This window comes from Gambusia affinis, linkage group LG08 (assembly GCF_019740435.1).
Source record: "Gambusia affinis linkage group LG08, SWU_Gaff_1.0, whole genome shotgun sequence".
NCBI classification, from domain to species: Eukaryota; Metazoa; Chordata; class Actinopteri; order Cyprinodontiformes; family Poeciliidae; genus Gambusia; species Gambusia affinis.
Genome location: NC_057875.1, coordinates 11,354,928 through 11,368,024, shown reverse-complemented (window position 1 = coordinate 11,368,024; position 13,097 = coordinate 11,354,928). Strand labels below are relative to the sequence as shown.

At 36.3% G+C, this 13,097-nt stretch overlaps 1 protein-coding gene across 6 annotated transcripts in view; it reads right to left on the bottom strand.

The window, feature by feature from the left end:
• sema3ab (sema domain, immunoglobulin domain (Ig), short basic domain, secreted, (semaphorin) 3Ab) overlaps nucleotides 1–13,097 on the bottom strand; it is a 48,779-nt gene that overhangs the window by 15,465 nt on the left and 20,217 nt on the right. For 3 of the 6 annotated variants that reach the window (XM_044124816.1, XM_044124815.1, XM_044124817.1), the window contains 2 exons: nucleotides 312–472; nucleotides 205–237 (listed from right to left, as the gene is read on the bottom strand). In XM_044124816.1, coding sequence (XP_043980751.1) covers nucleotides 205–237; nucleotides 312–470 — 192 coding nt within the window. In that variant the 5' untranslated portion in view covers nucleotides 471–472. Of the gene's footprint in view, nucleotides 1–204; nucleotides 238–311; nucleotides 473–8,049; nucleotides 8,830–13,097 lie in introns of those variants that run through there. The other 3 variants (XM_044124813.1, XM_044124812.1, XM_044124814.1) reach the window with 3 other exon arrangements.

Genomic DNA, 13,097 nt, shown 5'->3' with positions numbered 1-13,097 from the left:
TGCATGGAAGTGTGTTTATGAGAGTTGAAGGGTTCACAAAGCAGTCTGTTATCCATTTTGTTTCAATTTACGACATGATTCACCCAGGTGTGCAGAGTGCAGCTAACATGTCTGGAACAGTGCCTGACTGCGTGAGACAGCCCTCATCTGAAATATACATGAAGCACTTTTTCTTTAGATTCAAAGATAAGAATCCTAAGATACCTGAAGGCAGCACTCTGGGTCGAGACAAATGGTCTGGTCAGAAACAGATTTAAAGTCAGAAATAAAATTAACAGGCAAGTACATGGACTCCAAATCATATGCTTTACCTGTGCTTTGTCTCTGCTTATGTTGAGGAGGTTAAAAGAAAAGATGTGATCCTTGGCTCCCACCAAGAGCCTTCCTTTCTCCTCATCCAACAAGAGAGTGTGGTAACCCGAACTGTTAGCTAGGCCTTCAAATGTCACAAGATTGTTGGTTTCCAACATCTCTGTGGAGAGAAAAATAAGATCAGTATGCTAAAATGATTTTAAAAAATCACAATCAGATGAGGAAAGTCAAAACTCACTGAAATTAAAGGAATCCTAAGAACATCTTGAATACAGTGGGGTTTGGTTTACACATAAAACATACCAGATGCAAAAGTGACACAATACATATAGACTAAACCTTCTATCTTGAGAAAATGATTTTTGCAGGCATGCTGCTCCTCTTATAAGTTTATTTTAACAAAAAATACAAATAAAATAAAACTGTGCACACAAGCCAAGTTGAAAGATTGGGAGCGTCTGCCAAGTAAATGTGGACTCAACAGGTACAGCCAGGACTAGAATCCAAAAAGCAGACTGTCTACATGGAGATGTAACTGTAATAGGAGCTGCCAGGCAGAAGTACACAAACTATCAGGGGGATATTGTGTAACTCTTCTAATCTTCAGATCAAATGGCAATATTTTACATCAGTTATTACTTCAGATAACTTTTTGGAACTTAATTTTATTCTTTAGTGTCTCCCCAAAAGACAGCAAGACTTGCCTAACATCTTTAATGCATTTACTGACCCATAAGTCACATCTGAGACAAGGATTGCGATACTGTTTAATGTAACATCTAAAGGCTCACAAAGATGCACACAATATACTTTTTTTCTTGACAATTCGTTCTTGCAAATAAAGTAATCCCAGAGTAGAACTCCGCCCTTCAACTGACCACCACCCCAAAACTGCAGAAAGTTCTGGAAGCACTGTAAAAGAAAATCCTTCCTCCAGCTTCCTCTACATTTATCTCTTTATTTCTTAAGAAAAGAAGGAACAAACAGAATCACTCATAAATATTTTAAAAGAGAATGCCCTCTACTCTGAAGTATGTCAGAGCCCGAGAGACAGACGGACAAGATGAAGAAAAATTGACGAAAGAGAAAAAAAACACCACAGAAGAGAGAGCGTCACACTGACTACTTTACTTATTTAATAGTTTGTCCATTCTGATAAGCATGTTTCAGATACAAAGTCAGCAGTGTCAGTTTATAGACTTGAAGTATATATAAAAAAGAATTTAGTTGATGTGTTTTATTTATTTTCCAATTCTTGGGAAACCCAAAAAAAGATAGAATACTATTGAGAATTTGCAAAAAACAATATTAATTTGTTTCAAACTTACTTGAATATTTAATATTTTGATTTTTACAGGAGCTTTAAGAATATTCAAAAATAACTACTTAGAAGAATAACCCTAATATTGTGTTTTTATTGTCTGTGGTAGCTAGTTGTTTTTGTGCCTGTTCTCCAGGGCGGCATTTTTCTGCATACCTGTGAGATGCCTCACATGAACTGACTTCTTCAGTTTTCTACAAAAACATTTATGTTGGACAGAATTCAGGACTTTTACTTTCCTATTCCAACTAATACATTCACTGTTTGGATTCTGTCAACTGAAAGATCTGCTTGTTATCTTTGAATTTCATTGTCTGATTTATACAGACACATCCAGTAAAATAAAAAGGTAGTACTCTGTCAGTTAAAAAAGGTTGCAATTGGGAGTAACCTGATACAAATAATTCTAATTAATTTAACAAAAAAAAAAATCATTTCACTTTTTTATTAAATAGAACTTCTAAAATAGAGCAGCCAACAGAATTATGAATGAACTATTCAGCAAATTAAACCTTAGCCTTTCTGCAACTTTGATTCCAAAAAGACAGAGAACATCTGAAAACACATATTCAAATTAAACAACACATTGATTGAAGTAAGGAAAAAAAATTCACACAATGGTTGTGCTTATCAAGTACTGGTATAAAAGAACAGAGGACCACATCACCATTTCCACTCTCTATACACACCTCACTGGTTTTTTGCTAAATTATCCAAGGGAGAAGTGTCCATGGCAACAAACTATTCAACAGAGACCACAGCCACGTTATCAGAACCCAATCAGCCAGAGACAGACATACTTTGGGAATTGTGTGTGGAAGTGTGTAATGTATGTTTATCAAGTTGGCTGGTTGTGTGCTACAGGAAAAAAAAAAATAGGATGTTCCCATGTTGCTCTACAGGTAGTGGCCTATACATGTCTCAGCCAGTGTCCCCTCTGGATAAACGTATCAGATGGGTATTCATGCATAAAGGAGCATTTATTTTGCTGCTGTTTAAGTTGCAATTTTAAAACCAAGAGCCTGGATTTATGTTCCTGCATGAAAGCTTTTTTTGTTTAGTTTCTGTTCCAACAGATAGTTTCACAATACCAAATAGGAAGAAATGACCATTCTAGCAGTTGGATGTGTTAATGAGTGGCTTATAAAATGTGTCCAGTGCACTCCTGTAAACTGTTCTGTTACACCCCATAATTGAAATAAAAAACATGTGCAACTATTCATGCAATTGCACATATTGTGTCTCTTAATACTTTTATCCTTAAGGAAAAAAGTATTAAGAGAAAAACAATTTTAGCAAAATCTAGACTTATTTTATGTGACTGAGGTCAAACTGTTGTTGAAGAAAGAAACAAAGTTATTAGTAAATAGTAAAAGCAATATTTAATCAACATTCCTCTTTTATTCAGAGTGAGACAAAGCAGAGTCAGAAATAGAAAGCAAGAGACAAAGAGAAAGCACAATGAGGGGGCAGATGGAATGGATGCAAAGAACCAACATTCCCTTGAGAGACTGGTATAAATAAAATCTTTTACCCTACATTCTTCCTGTCTTTCTCTATTCTGCTTTCTCTGGAGGGCACAGGGAATGTTTTCTAAGTGCTTTGTAACACTCAGACAATGTAGTTTTGAATATAATTCCTGAGATATAATGTAAAATAAGCACTCTTTTTTAACACTATTTGCAGACATTGTAAATTTAGTATTTTAAGATTTGTAAAGAATTAATTAATAAAAATACATTTCATTTCAAGGCTTTTTTTTTTTTTTTGACAGAGTGAGAACTTTGTAATTTCCAAAACTCTCAAGAAGCTATCACTTGTGACATAGTAACTCATGACTCATTTTAGAATCAAAGTGTGGCCCTATCAGTATGACTAATTATTGATTATGTAAAATCTTTAACTTCATCTAGAAGGTTACTTATGTGTATAAGATTATCCATAAGCACATTAATATGTGTTAGCATACAAAATTATTCAACATAATAACTGACTAAGCCATGTACAAAGCCATGGCCTTGGAGGAACACATGGAGTAAGAAATGATTTTGATTAAAGCTTTAGACATTTTGGAGGAACTTGGATACAAGCAGTTATTGTGGGTTTCAGCTCAAATCGAAGGTGTTCCAGTGCACTACAACATAATTAAGAGAAAATTTTAAAAAAAACCCAAAACAAAACATTTCATTGAATTATTTCACAGACTCTGCAGCCACAGTTTCCCTAATACCTCAGGGAAAACACCACAGTAGTCATTTAATCCTTGTCAGGTAAGAAAGCAAACAAACTCCTTTTCTGAAACAATGCAAACTGCTCCTGCTTTATTGCACATTTTTCAAATGTTATCAAATATTCCCACAGCAACATTCAACAGTAATTCAATATCATTATGTTTTCAAATAAATTCTTGTAAAGATTTCTACACGTTTTGAAACCAACTTTTAAACTGTGTAATACTATTAACTGAATTATTAATAATGGCTTACTTTTACATCATAAACCAAAATATTATAATTTTTTTGTTAAGTGTTGCTATTTTGTCTTCGTTGTTTTTTTACATGTCTCACATTATGCATTCACTTGTGAGCCAATATCCTTTGGCAGTCTTGATTATGTAAGCATTCTTAAACAGGCTGAAACTGTCTTCTCACTATACAGTATTCATGATTTTAATCAGAACTGGCATAAAAACTGATCTGAAAGTCTCCGGAGGTAAATCTAAAGCAAAAACCAGGATTCTGTGAAGCAAATGCTCACCATGTTTTCAGATTATTAGGGCAAAATCTGGGGAACATATGAGAGTGAATACACCTCACAAATCTCAAGAAGAGTATTGTTTTATCTCTCAGACTACTGTACATACCATGAGAAACCCGACTCCACTATGGTATTTCCAATGTGCATTAAGGTTTTTTTTGGAAAACTTCTACATACTCCAGTTCTGGTCAAGGGTTATTTTACACTGCAGTGAAAACAAAGAACAAAAAGTGCCTTACTGATGCAGAGGAATGTGGTTTTCATTTTCAGTTCATTGCTCTTTTTGCCCTGTGGTACTTAAGAGCAAGACTGTGTGCTTTTTGATGCAAGTTCTGGGTCCTGCTTGACTGAAGATGTGTAAGTGATGGAGGGGAAAGAAGAAAAGTGCTCTTTGGGCAGAAGAACCACAACCTGCAAAACTCAAGTGTCGCTCTTGACAGCTAACAACATGTGCTTTGGTTCTTGTGACCCACAAACCTCAAAACTATAAATCCCTCTTTGATCCCCCCAAAGGACCAATTCATCCGCAGGGTGTGAGTACACCTCAGAAGCAATATATGCCCAAGCATAACATACAATACTGTACATTAAACCGGTTTGATTTTGCAGTTCACTTTTGGTCCCCAGCTCCCTACTTACACATCCTCATTATCACCAGTTGTTGATACAGTTGGACTTTATGTTGTATTCATGTAGTACCATTATTCCTCATCCTGCATATTAGACCCGTTATTTCTAAAGATCAGTTGTAATCCATGAAATAGACAATTATGTGTCTCACAGTAGGGGGTGGTACAGTTGTAATAAGATTGTTGTTGGTACAGTTCACTTCTATGTTGTGTCCAGAGGACCAAAGACTCTAGAAGTGAGAAATTTGCAGATTGTTACTCTCTCTCACACACGCCCACACACGCACACACAAGCACACACAAGCACACACATAGCCTAAACTTTAAATATGTTCCCACTATTCTTCATGACCTGTAGAGGTCAGAGCTCCTTCACCTTTTCATCCCATGTGTGACTGATCAGATGCTGCAGCCTAAGGACTTGACAGCCTCTCACCCAGGTGAATATTCTGACTTTAGTATGAGAAATGTTGATCTGCTTCTCACTGGTGGAACAAAAGTTATGACCATGGAATGAAAAACTTGTGATCAACTGATTTCATGTGATTTTTAATGTGATTACCAGATCAGTCAAAATACTAGACTACCATTCAAACCAGATTGAACACATGAACATTATAGAAGGAAAAAACACAAAGAAGTCTTTTTCCATCCAGATTTCTTCTGGTTTTGTTTTATTGTTACAATGAAATTTTCAGATCAAGCATATTTGAATATCTAACAAAAATAATCTATGTAAATACTATATGCTGGTCTTCACTAATTATTTCATTTACTTTGGAAAAAATAGCTGCCCACACCAGTCTTAATTTACATAAAAATGTAATTACCTCACATTAAGTGTTGAATTAAGCCTGATAAAATGATGCTGATTAAAAGATTTCATAAGCAAGACATGTCCAGAGCAAAAAACAAAGCAAAACTAAGGAGAAACATGTAATTGGCTACAAAATTTCCCGAGCACCAACTGTGCTAGACAGTCTACACTTCTCATGGATTTGTTAACAACCACAACAAGTCAAGCAAGCATGGAGAGCACCGCTGATGTATAGTACTGGATAGAAAATCAACTGTTACCTGCTATTTCTTGCAACGCACACCTGCAGATGTATTTAGTAATTACTGGTCTGATGCAGAATGAGCATGAAAGCAAGCCTTTATTTCTTGTCCAAATTCTATAAAATATGGATTAAATTAAACCAGAAAACATTGCCAATGCTTTGATACGTAAAATGTGTAATCTCCCTTGACATAAATCAATGAACAGTTTGGTGTGTGTCAGTTTTGTCAAGATGCAAAAGAATACTAAGAAAAATACATTTTTGTGTTGGACAATTAATTTAATTTCACTTACTGGTATTTACCACGAGACATATTTTATTCAATATACTTTATAATATATTCTATTCTATTTGATGACTGTTATTTAACGAGGCAGTCCAGTTTTTGTCATTAATTGAACGTTCAGAAATTACAGTGGCTGGAATGTGCCACAGCAAAGGGAAATGGTCTCAGACGCTTTGCTGCTTCATATCATTCAGGTACTGGATGATATGTAATTGTTGGAACCACGATTTGTCTTCTCTACCCAAAAATCCTTAAGAACTTTGTCAAGCCACTAGCTGAAGTGAACTTGAGTAATACAGTAGGACAATTACCTGAAGTTACCATAAAGTCCATCTCTTTGAGACATAAAAAAAAAACAAGTTAAATTTTGGACTCTAAAATTAAGATGTTCTAGCATGTACTTAAATGGACTCAAACTCAAAAACCAAACACTCTGTAGATGAAAGTAATAATTTATATATATTATCTGATATTAACATCTGTTTTATGTCCTGAAGCATTTAAATGAGAGAAAAAGCAATAATAGGAGATATCTATAAGGGACAAATACTTTTTCACTGCACAGTAAGTACCTGCTGACTACACTTAGATTAAAAATCCACAGTCAGCACGGGGAAGCAAAGTGTTTCCCCCTGCAGCCAAAATTCAAATTAAGGCAGAATCAAATATTAAAAGTAGAGACTGCAGCCCAAATAAGCAAGCTGGCCAAATTGCTACCTGGGGGGCTTCCAATAGAGATTTCAGTGTATGGGTGTGTTTCACCAAACTGACAGCATGTGGTTTCAAATGACTGATACCCTTGCAGGTATCATTTGCTTTCTGCAGATGGCAACATATTTATGCATGCAAGTGTGTCTGCGTACGGGCACACTCGTGTCTATAATTATGGATCTCCCAGCGCTAAGCAAGAAACATTTCACTTTGGTACAGCCATCTGCTGAAACAGACCATTCACCATTCATCTGAGTATAATTACCATGCAGGAGAGAATGGAGCAGAAAAAATGACATTCAGAAAAAATAAAAAGTAAAAAAAAATGTGAGAGATGGATAAATGATGCAGCCTGGGAATCTGCCTTTTTTCCATTGCAAAATAGACAACAGCAGTAATAAAAACAGGGACAAATTTATGATGGCATTGGCTTTCTATATCAAACTGCTTAGCATCAGAGACACATAGAACCAGTAGGTCAGGCATGTTGAGGGATTTTATTCAACTAAGTGAAAATCTTATTAGAGTGATAGACCTAAATAATTAATCATCAAATTGTGAAATGAATTAGGTTCTGATAATTGCTGTTCATAATGTAAACATTTTGAACATGGCAACAATCTCGTCATTGGAACAAGGTGAGATGAATCTAGTTATTTCAAGTAGAAAATGTTTAAACAATATTTACTTATATAAATTCACAACCTGCCTTATGTTTTATACATTGAACTAATGCACATTGATTACCCATTTTAGTAAATGTCTTGATAATAAATAAATTATTCACTCAATAAAGAATTTCTAAATTGTAATTTTATTTTTCAGAAGAGTTAAACAATCTCACTCCCTTTTACACAGTATTTGAAACTCCTCGAAACATGAACTTGGTAAAGCTAAAGAGATATGTTCATAAGTTTTACAAAGCAGAAAACAACAGAAACAGGGAAATGATCACAGAAATCTCAGACGTACCTTTATAGGAGAGTTTTAGCCGGGGCACGTTATTTTTGTTTTGTGTGGGTCCACTGCCCTCCGTTCTAAGCACAGCTACCCCACACAGAAGTGTTATGGCACCCCAGAGAATCCCCATGGTCCTGAGGCAAAAAACTCCAGATAAGTCCTTTAAATAAACAACCCCTGGCCAGGCAATCTCAGACCGGGTTTGGCAGGAAACAGTGGCAGTGCAAGAAACAGTCCTGTTGACCAGTAAGTACAATGAAATGCTGGTGAGTCAGTCCAGGGTGCCTCATAACAAGTCCTGCCAGAGTTAAAAAAAAAGACAAAAAAACTTTTCCTGTTCCACAGGTCAAAGCCAAAATTAGAGTCCAACTAAAGAAGAGTAGAATCCAGCACAGGGGAGTTAGGTTTATGGACTGCTGCCTCTGGTACTGTGATTTCTTGACTCCTTGCTGCAAACTTATCAAAACAAACTGCAATGTCTCAGAAAAGGAGAATAAATTAGAGCTAGTCACACATTAAATACTAGGAGAATCTAATAATGCTTTGACTACCTTTCACTTTTGGCATCTAAGCAGAATGTAGGTGTATAACCTATCCATGATGTTACTTGGCCGCACCTTTAGCCACAAAAAGTAAAACTGGTCCAAATTGTTTCAGCTGTTCATCCCATCTGCCTGGTGAGTCCTCAATGGTTTGGCTTCTTTTTGTCTCCCACTCTACTTAGCGCTCCTTTGAGATAGTTTAGTCTCACTCAATGCAGCACAGCTCTGTCACAACACCACAAGGCACCCAGTGCAACTGAGAACAGCTGAGGCAAACACCCCAGTCAGAGTGTAGAGAGAGTGTGGGAGAAAAGGAGAGGGAGAGAGAGAGAGAGAGAGGAAGAGAGAGAGAGACGGGTGGTGGCGGGGGACTGAGAAGTACAGCAAGTGTAGTGTAGGCGGCAGAGGAGTAAGAGCAAGCAAAGATAGCACGAGTGAAAGGAAAACTGTTAGTTGTGTTGGAAACAAAGGGTGAGTGCAAGAAAAAAAGGCCAAAAAGAGTGAAAAAAAAAAAGAAACCAGTTTTGAAAATTCTAAGATCATTTAGTTTGTGTAGTGATTTTACAGGATATATATTTTTTACCTTGTTTTGTACAGTTTTATTTATAATTTGTGTTATCATGTAATGATTATTCTATTAAACATGTAAATTCATCACTGCACAAGTCTAAAAACATCATATCCATGAGATACTCTATGTTTATTTTAGCTCTATGCTCTATGACAGACAGAGGCTGGGGTCATGAAACTCCTAAGAGATAGCTGTGTTGTTAGTTTTGACTGGCTCCATATGCTCAGCATCTCTAAAATCAACTACTCATTCCAGCAAGGCCTGGCAGCTAACATCTTTCAGTCCACTTATTGGCTAATTAAAAGGATGTTATCTCAAGACTACAAGCAGGCTGGTGGACAAACATTATTATTGAAGGGAAATCCACCTGCTGCTTGACATCCTACGTCTGGCACAAGATACTTCTTCATCAACACTCTGTGGACATAACAGTTTTTGTTAATATTTTAAGAAATGCTAAACTACAAACAAATTACTTTTGTTTTACATGCAATGGCTTTATTTACAAGAATATTTTGTCTACATTCCTGGATTATCTCTGCGTTTAAAGTTTTTATTTTATTATTTTTTATTATTATTATTTTTAATGTTTGGTTACATGTAACATGACTTTCCAGTTGTGCATTGATCTAAATTTGCAATGTGACTGAACAACAAGGTTGATTTCAACATTGCATTTCTGATGGGACACCAAAGTATGTTTAATTTTTTTTTATTTCTCTCCCTTCTTTTGTGTGATCCTAAATTTTCATCTTTGAAATTTAATGTCCTGATTTAAAACTAGACTGCAAAGCCCCTTTCCTGGCAAGAATTTTTGTCTAAATCATGTGTTCACAATCCCGAAAGGGCTTCACACTCATTTACATGCTGGTGGTTGCAAGCTACATTGTAGCCACAGCTGCCCTGGGGCAGTCTGACATAAACGAGTCTTTCTGCCCCCCACCAGGAAGCCAGGCAGATAAAGTGTCTTGCTCAAGGAGCAGTTGGAGTGACGTTTGAACCAGCAACCCACTACTTTCAGGACAAAGTCCTGCCATCATTAATATTTCAATGATTATATTAAAAATTGATTTTACTTGAAGTGTTATTAGTTGAAATATAATGACTTTTTCAGCTATTTAAATGGGACTATCTTAATAATATGCAAAATATGCCAGATTCATTTTGATGTGGTGATGACCCAGTTCACTTTCAGCAATCAGTTTAAGGGATGGGAGTTATGATGTTATATCCTCATCAAAACATACCTGGAGTGTTACTGAGATTCTTTCTTGTGTGTTTGACACCTTGTATCTTCCCTTGCATTCATTCAGGGCTGCCTAAAGTCTCTCTCTCACAAAGCACTGCCTATTTCCACATAGCTCCTCCTTGAAGATGCAGACTCCAGCCTCACTCAGCTCCACCAGATTAATGGCAGCAGCAATAAGCAAGTTGGAATGGTCCATCTGCTGAGCTCATATTATCAACTACTTCATTGAGCAGGAGCCCCTTAAAGAGACAGAGGGGAATTTCAATGCATCAACTTATAAAGTCAAGTTTCTTTTAAGTTGCTTGGCAACTTAAGAGGATTTGTATAATAACTGAATGTTGCATGGTTATCTGATTGTGCCATAAATGACACTATATGCCTTGAAAATACATAAAACCATCCTCGTAAATAAGTTAAGACGAGTTCTAATCAATTATCAAGGGGGTCATATAAAGCAAATGTAGGCATGCGTAAGAACACCATGTTCAGTTAGCAATAGTAACTTTTATAAAAGAGATAAAATAAGTTTTGAAATGACAATAAATGTACACAATAGTGTCCTAAAAATATCTTAATATTGGATCACCAATCAGTCTTTGCCACAAAGATGGATCAGCTGGGAATTTACCAGTTAGTCTCTTGTTATTTGAAGGGGAGACCCTTTTTTAACCGTTACAAATGAGATGTCAGTCTCATGCTAAACAGGCAAGTCTCTATGAGCTGATTCCTTCTCGTGGTGAATGATAATGACTCTAGTAGTAATGGTATAGAGAGGACCTCTAACAGGCTGTGTTGATCTAAATAAAGAGCCATCAGACAGTGGGAGGAGAGCTGAACTAATCCTGTAGAAATGGGAGAAATGGGATGGGCCTCGTGGTTATGCTAATGTATGCTATCTATGCTATGTATACTGAGCTTAGAGGCTTCAGTAAAAGAAAAGAGTTGACATGTCATACAAAAAATCCTGTTAGTCAGTCAGTCAATTAGTTAGTTGGTGAGCAGTTTCTCTGAGAACAAAATTGTTAATTAATGAACAATAACCAATTATCAGACAAATGTTTGTAAAAATGAACTGGGAATTTCATCCAACATTTCTTCTGATCATTCTTTGCGAATATCGATAAGCATAGTCATATACTTTTTGTTTATTTAATAGTCCAGTGTCAATGAAAAGTTGGTATCTCTTTTTTCTTTTATCCAAAGCATTTCAAATTAAATGTCTACTTTAAAAAGTTAGGTTTTATAATTCCCAATGACATTTTGTGTTGGCTGCTGATCTAACTTTGCTCCTCAGACATCTTTTTTGAACCCTAGAGAGTACTGTTTTTTCCGGTTGCATATGTTTCTGTAAATGTGACTTCAACTATGCCAAATTTCAGTTCATACAAGTACACCACCAATCCATACAAAAGAGGCCCAAATCCTTGACTATGCATGGGTTTTTACAGAGCCCAAAGAAGTTGTGTACTTAAAGGAGAATGCCCCTTTCTGAAGGGCCAATTCAGTAGTGTCTAAACTCTTCTATTCAGTAGGCAGAGAGCCTAGAGTGCTCTGACCATCTCAGAGTTCATCAGCTTATTTGTGCGAGTACACCATGAAAGAGGGGACTTCTTCAGCTTGTGAAGAGGTGTGGTATGTTTGCAAGTGGGGTTGATGAGGGCTGTGAAGTGGGGACAACACCAGATCTATCGATATCCCTTTGAAAGCTGCACCCCCACCTTCAGAGTTCACTCAGCTCGCCACATAATCCCCCCTAACCACCTCACTTCAATCCCTGCCTGCGAAGTAAACCACCAAAGTCCTCCCATCCTTTCAAGCGCAATCTGGTTTTCTTTTTTCCTTTTTTTGAACCTCACGTTGTTTACAAGGCAGTGGTAACATAAAAGCCCATTTGTACTTCTCTTTATCCATATCCTCTCCAGTATAATAACTATTTCATCACTTTTTATTGTTCCTCTGTCCGACCCTGCACCCACCATTCCTTTTCTCCGTTTCATCCTCCCTGACCTCCACCTACTCTCTTCAAACCTGTGAATACAGTCTCTCAAATGAGGCAATTTGCCTCAGCAAAATGAACCACAAGCTAAAGACAAGGAAATTCAGTTTGTTTTCCACCCACCGGCCCTTTACAACATCAATGTTATCTCTGGATCTCCCCATTTAGAAATTACACTTTAATCTTCCAATTGATAACAGTAAAAGAAATTATTCACACTGAAGCCACAGCTAGAAATAAAACTCATGTATGGGGAAAAAAATATGACAGACACAGTCAATGGTAGTTTTTGAAGCTCAGGCAAGTAAACTTGATCAGTCGATTAATCTAAACAATGTGAAGCAATTTTACATTAATCTTCAACTAACAGTACATTCATATTTGGGAATATCATTGACCACATACATTAACTAAACATATTATATTGGAAGAAGAAGGGTTTGAAAGAAAACCATTGATTGTAGGGCACAAACAAAAAAAAAGCATATAATGATTTTTTTATGACTGAGGAAAGCACAAATCGTTGGTAAATTACTCTTGGTTGTTGAACATTTTTATGAAAAATAGAGCAGAAAACTTAAAACTATGAATAAATTAGTGGGAGCAATGTGGCACTAACGCTTAAACAGCCACACTCCTCCACACTCAAAAATCAGTTTAATGTAGAACAAAGAAATCATACAGAATACATAAACTTCTTTT